General features: G+C 35.5%; 1 protein-coding gene across 1 annotated transcript; it reads right to left on the minus strand.

The window, feature by feature from the left end:
* Nucleotides 1-329: 329 nt before the first annotated feature.
* Nucleotides 330-1,376, minus strand: LOC119532873 (olfactory receptor 4K15-like). Its single transcript, XM_037835127.1, has one exon. The coding sequence runs from the start codon at nt 1,374-1,376 to the stop codon at nt 330-332; it is 1,047 nt and encodes a 348-aa protein (XP_037691055.1).
* Nucleotides 1,377-6,792: the final 5,416 nt, after the last annotated feature.

Here is a 6,792-nt window from a genome sequence, read left to right on the forward strand (position 1 = left end):
TTAAGAAGCAAGGGGGATTTGTTTTTTAACCATTTATACTTAAATTACATTTTCCCTGGGTCTCTTAAGCAAATAATCCTATATTTTAAAAAGCTTTATTTAAAAAATAAAAGTAGGAAACAGAAACAAAAAAGTAAAACACCCCTGTTAGAAGGAAGAGAATGTTAAAATTCCTAGCATGAATTCTCTGTTTTTTACTATCATCATTACCCTTTCATTCATGTTGCCCAATCAATCCTTATATTTGAGTAAAACGGTGTGCTTTAACATCCCACAGATTCCATTTGTGACACTCAGCCAACAATACTAAATGGTAACAATGCTCTCATTTAATTGATTTCCAGGGAAAGAGTATTTCTTAAGGCTGTAGAAACCTGACCAGGCTTCAGGTACGTGCTCTTCAGTTTTGACATAGCATCTTTCATCTCTTTGTTCCTTAGAGTGTAGATAACCGGGTTTAAAATGGGAGTAAAGATGGTGTAGAACACTGCAAGGACCTTGTCAGCCGAATAACTACTGAAGGGCCACACATAGATGAAGATGCATGGACCAAAATATAATATAACCACAGTGATGTGGGCAGTCAACGTGGAGCGGGCCTTTGTCATGCTGGTGGAGGAGCCTTTCCTAACTGTGATCAGTATCACAGTGTAGGAGATGACGAGGAGGAGAAAGGAACCCAAAGAAAGAAAGCCGCTATTTACAACTACTACTAGGCTGATGACATAAGTGTCTGTGCAGGCCAACTTGGTCACTAGAGGGAGGTCACAGAAAAAGCTGTCTACCTGATTAGGACCACAAAAAGGTAGGTTAACAGTAAAGGCCAACTGACTAACTGTATGGATGAGGCCAACACACCATTCAAAGAGGATCAGAATAACACACACACGGCGGCTCATGATTGTTATGTAGTGGAGAGGTTTGCAAATAGCAACGTAACGGTCAAAGGCCATGGATACGAGGAGCACCATTTCACCACCACCAAATAGATGAAGAAAGAAAATCTGAGCCAGACAGGCTTCAAAAGAAATAGTCTTGTGCTCTACTAGAAAGTCAGCAATCATTTTGGGAGTAGCAAAGGAAGCAAGACACATGTCTGTAAAAGAGAGGTTTGCAAGCAGAAAGTACATGGGGGTATGAAGGCGGGCATCTGAGGTCACAGTGAGGATGATGAGAAAGTTGCCAAGCAGAATTCCTGTGTAAATTAGTAAAAATATGACAAACAAGAAAGGTTGGAGATCCCTCGAAGTAGAGAGTCCCAGCAACACAAATTCGGTCACCAGAGAATGATTTGTCTTATTCATTGATTTTGGAAGTGATTTATCTTCACTCACCTGTATAGGAGAGAATAAGATATCAATCAATGAACAGAACATAGGTTTGATTACCCAATTCTACCTCAGTCTTTACGGATTCTTCGTCTACTCAAACATGTATCTGGATTTTTTAGGCAACTGTAACAATTATTGAGACAGCCCCAAGTCAATCAAAATGAGAAAAACTGTCCCATAGTGGAAATAAAATTCTTTCAGTAAAGTGAGGAGGTGGTTAAAGTGGTCAGCAGGGAGATTTACAATCAATTGATTCATTAGAAAGTTGACAATTGGAGGTCAAAGAAACTAATTTACAAATGAAAATCTATATCTTAAAAGTTGTTTTGACTTCACAGAAATCCAGCTTCAGAATCTGCAGGGACATAATGAAATGTTTTTCCAATAAATTAAATAAGAGTTCTCAAAAAAAGAAAAAGTGTTCACTGCTAACAGGGAATTAGAATTTCACAAATTAATGTTGACAAAAGGATGTTTGACACAAGGAATTCATGCTACATTCTTCTGTTTAAATACCTTTCAAAGACAGGTAGAGCTAATCTGTGGCATAAGTAGCCTGGGTAGTAGATATCCTTGAAGAGAGGAAAGGACAAAAAGGGCACTTGGGAGACGCTTTTGAAGTGCTGGCAATGTTCCATTTCTTCATTTAGTTTGATAGTTGGCTTCATGGGTGTGCCAGTAAAAGGATGGGACCTCCTTTTGCTTTATCATCATGGGTTCTAATAACCTCCTATTCCTATAAAACCTGCAGTTCTTCTCTCATTGCTAATAAGATCATTTTTGGAATAGACGTCTTAAAAAAATCTCCTTCCAGAACTCAGCATTAATTAAAAGATAAAGTTTACATCTTACATCTCAAACTATCGAGATTATCTTCATAGATGAGAATTTAATTCTATTTTTCAGGTTAAAGGGTATAAGGGTAGAACAGGTGGAAGTTTCAGCTCATTTCTTTTCTTCAAAGGAAAATATTGTCTGAAAAATAAAAAGATGAATGTTTATGTTCCCTGTTCTATCACTGACTACCTTCATGAATTTCACGAAATCTCTAAAATCAAGACCTCTATTTTTTAGAATGTAAGAGGACAGTGTTGGGGAACAGAAACTCTAAGTATCTTTCCAGCATAAATAAATTCTTTTCTTTTCATTACTTCTGAAGAGTTTAAATGCCTACTTTATCCTGTGCACTGAGCTAGGCACTGTTGATAAAGAAGTTAGCTTTATGCCTTGCCACTTAAGATCATTTACTGATATCATAATCCTGTGCTCATTGAGAGAAGATCATGTCCTTCATTTCCCTTCATCCCTAGGATATTCTTCTTCAACTGAAGCAACAGTGTTTTCTTACTTAATAACAACTGGTTTTTAAAAGCACAGTAAAATCCTTTCACAGGGTGGGGGTTGGAGGGTAGATTTACAAATAAAAGATTGTAGGATAAAATCACAGATGTCTTTGGGCATCTGTATGACATCAAGCAGTTTTTAGCCTTTTAGGGCTCATTGTCCTCAAGAATAAAATATTCAGTATAATATTACTCTTAAAGAAAAAATTCTTAAAAATTTCTATAGGTGAGAGATCTTTAATAAGTTGTAATGACTACCTATGTAAACCATTCTTAATTAATTTGTATTTTTCTTAGTAATTAAAAGTGCTCAAAGATGGTGTTATCTTACTTATACAGAAACAATTTTCCCATTGCTGGATATACTCAAGAAAAGTCAATTTTAACTTGTAATTTTTTAGAGTGAATTAATGAACACAGAGAGAGATTTGCTAGGTGGCTCCCACATCCCTCCTATAAAGACATCCTGTAAAATTCCCCTCTCCCCAGTGCTTATTTCACTGAAATATTAGGAATGGTAGGTAAAGTAAAGAAGGGACTAGTACAATTTGCAGATGCTCTCAAACATTGCGAGTTCAAATTTAAGGACTTCAGAATCTTTCCTTCACTACCTGCTCCCTCTTCCCCACCTTCCCTTTTTCTTCTCTGCCACTCAGTGTATTACAAGATGTCAGTGAAAATGCATACTCCTTAAAAATATTTTGATGAGTTGCTTCCACTTACCCAAGATGGAATGGAGAGAGTGGACGCATTGTTTATGATCAGTAAGGCTTGGAAAGTGGTTGACAGTTTGCTGGCAAAAACACTGACCTGGCACTGAGAAGATGAGTCATAAAGCAGGATTCTTTTTCAAGGAAATGGGATCACAATATCCATAGCCAGGATGTGCTCCCTTCCAGGAAGTGGGACAGGCCTGGGTACAGAACTCTAGTGGAATCCCCACACATTAGGGGAGCACTGGAAACTCTCAGGAATCTAACAGAGGAAAAGGGGTTGGTTAAAAAAAAGAGGCAAATTAACACTGCAAACAAATTTGGAATTTAACATGATTGCTTGGAATTTAACATGATTGCTGCAAAATTGCTTTTTTAAATAGGAAAATAAATTAAGGAAATGTTAGCAATTACGATTACTTTCAAAGACCTCCAAAAATTAAAAGTCATCATACCTCACTGAGGGCCACATGAAGAGGATTGATTCCTGTTCTCCATCCTTACTGTATATATTAGTAAGCTGCTACCTTCCAATTTAACCTCCAGAAATATGAATGGAAAACTTCAGGGAATTAAAGCATTGATCTCAAGGGAGAGATCAGCAACCTCAGGTATAGAATGGCCTGCACCTAATGAATGACATCCAGTCAATGCATTATGTAGTGGGGACAGCAAGTAACATTAACTTTATAATAGATAAAACTGGCAAACACATTCTTAGCCAGAATCAAATATTTATGAAACATAATGTAATAATGGGGGCATTTATACAAATTTAAGGAAACAGAGGTTATTAAATAAGTGGATTTGGTGAGAAAATAATTTATATTTGTGTGGAAAATAATTTCTGTTTGTACAGCAGTTATAAAAACAAATGAATATGAGTTGGAATAAAAGTTTTAACAAAATGTGACTAGACATCAACAAGATGGATGAGTAAGACACATCTGGCAAATGCCACCCCCACAAAATTTCAAAAAAAGAAAAATAGAAAAACAAACCAAAAAAGCAATATCAGTCAGAATTAACTTTCCCAGAAAGACTGTCAACTTTTTTGGAAGACAGTCAACTCTAAAAACTGTACTTTTAATAAACTGCATTTCTTACTCCTCACACTGTGTGGACTGTGTTTTCTGCTCTTCAGCTTTTTCTTTCTCTTGATATTTGGAAATATTATGTTTTTTCCTCCCAATTACCTAGTTTAGTCACTTTTGTCTTACTCATGATTCTGTAATTTACTATAATTTTAACAAGAAGACTTTTCCTATCACATATTATATAGGTTATAATCAATTAGTTTTATCAGCTTTCATTGTTTTTATTTTTTTTTCTCCCTATGCTTCCCTTTATTTTAATATTCTTATACATATTTCATTACAGGATAAATTTACACAGAATCTTTCAACTACTCTCTCCCCTTAGACTTAATTTTACAGTTTTATATATTACAGTCATATCACTGGCCAATGGCTCCTTGGTTCATATTTTTCTTTAAAACATCAGAGTATCTTTGCCTGTTGCTCTGATATTTGTACAGTTATTTCTTGTTTATTGCACTTCACTTTACTGCATTTCACAGACATTATGTTTTTCACAGTTGCAGGTTTGTGGCAACAATGCTTTAGTTCAAGCAAGTCTATTGTCACCATTTTTCCAAAAGCATGTGCTCACTTAGTGTCTGTGTCTCATTTTAACTAAAGTATGTACATTGCCTTTTAGAAATAATGCTATTGCACAATTAATAGATTATAATATAGTGTGAACATAATTTTACCAGCACCAGGAAACCAAAATATTCTTGTGACTCACTTTAGTGCAATATTAATTTTAATGCAGTGCTCTGAACTCAAACCTGTAACATCTCTGACAGATGACTGTATAACTGTCTCTTTAAAGTCAAATACTGTTATTATGATATATCTTAGAGTTGGCTATTCAGGGAAAGCTTTCTCAATTCAAAATTAAGCCATTTCAAAATGTAGATATATTTCTCTTTTGATTCCTGCAAAGTGTCTTTCTTTATAATTTTAAATATTATTTCTATACAATTGTTGCCTCACATTCCCCTTCTTATTATTCAGAGAGAATAATTATATTTATTTGGATATTCTTTGATTCCATAGACATCCATTTTTCCCTAATTATCTTACCGATTTTAAAATACTGTTTCCTAACGATTTTATATCCTTAATTTTTTGTTTGCTGATATTTTTTGCTTGGATTCATGGGAGATATGTAGCCTTTATTTCTCCTTTTTCTATCATTGCAGGAATGTTGGGTGCATTTTAATGTTTATTAGAATGTTTGTGTATTTTTCCTACCGGCAATAAAGTTGATTCCATGAACTAGTGAGGAGATTTGAAGGTTGGCCATGTTTTAACTTGAGAGCACTGTCTTGGTTGACAGACTCCTATGACACAGACAGACACAATACATTGCCTTAAACAATGGGAATTTACTGGCTTATGATTTGAGAGGCCAGAATCCAAATCAAGTCATTGGGTAATTGGATTTCTTCCTCGAGTCGGTAGTGTTCTGGCTCATAGGCAATTCTTGGTTTCTTTGACTTTTCTGTCATAACAATGTTTACTCCGTTCTATTACCAGCTCAACTGACATCTGACTACCAGCTCCTACCTGTGATTTTCTCTCTTGTTATGTCTGAATTTCTTCATACATAACAAGAGACTCCAGTGTTACAGATGAAGGCCCACCCTCACTCACTTGGGCCACATCTTAACTGAAAATAACATCAAGAGTCTTATTTACAATGGTTCATCAAGCACATGAGGAGGTGGATGAAGATTAAGAATATATCCAAATTGGGTTACATAATTCAACCTAACAGAAGCATCATCTTCAGTTGGTACAGAGAAGTACAGTTTCTTTGTTAAATAGAACACAAGGCCTTCCAAGGCTGCCTCCTCTTTCCAGACAAAACTTAGAGGTATTTTATTTTGATTCTTGTAGCTAGTGCTCTGCTGAACCAGGGTCACAGAGTTCTGTCTCCTTGTGTTTCTCCACCTGGATGGGGTCTCTCATTCTATCAATACACATTCCTTGATGTTATAAGTATTCCATCATCACTGAGATTTCACTGTACTTTCCTCCTTTCCACCCAACCCCCGCCTGTTTTTTTGGCCCCAAAGTGGATTATAGATCCGATATTCCTGGCTCAAATATTTATTTTCTCCAGTATATGTGAGTTAGAATTTATAGCATTAACTCTAGTATTTTCTAATTATATTGTAGGGAAATATTAAGTTTGATCTCATTGTTCTTTTATTGATCTGCATTGTTTTGGGAGATGTATAAAGAGATTCAGATTTAGGTAACCAATATTATTGATAATACCAGGAATGGTATAGAAATAGAGCCCCTCACCATAAATATAATATCATGTCCT

This window comes from Choloepus didactylus, chromosome 4 (genome assembly GCF_015220235.1).
Source record: "Choloepus didactylus isolate mChoDid1 chromosome 4, mChoDid1.pri, whole genome shotgun sequence".
NCBI lineage: Eukaryota > Metazoa > Chordata > Mammalia > Pilosa > Megalonychidae > Choloepus > Choloepus didactylus.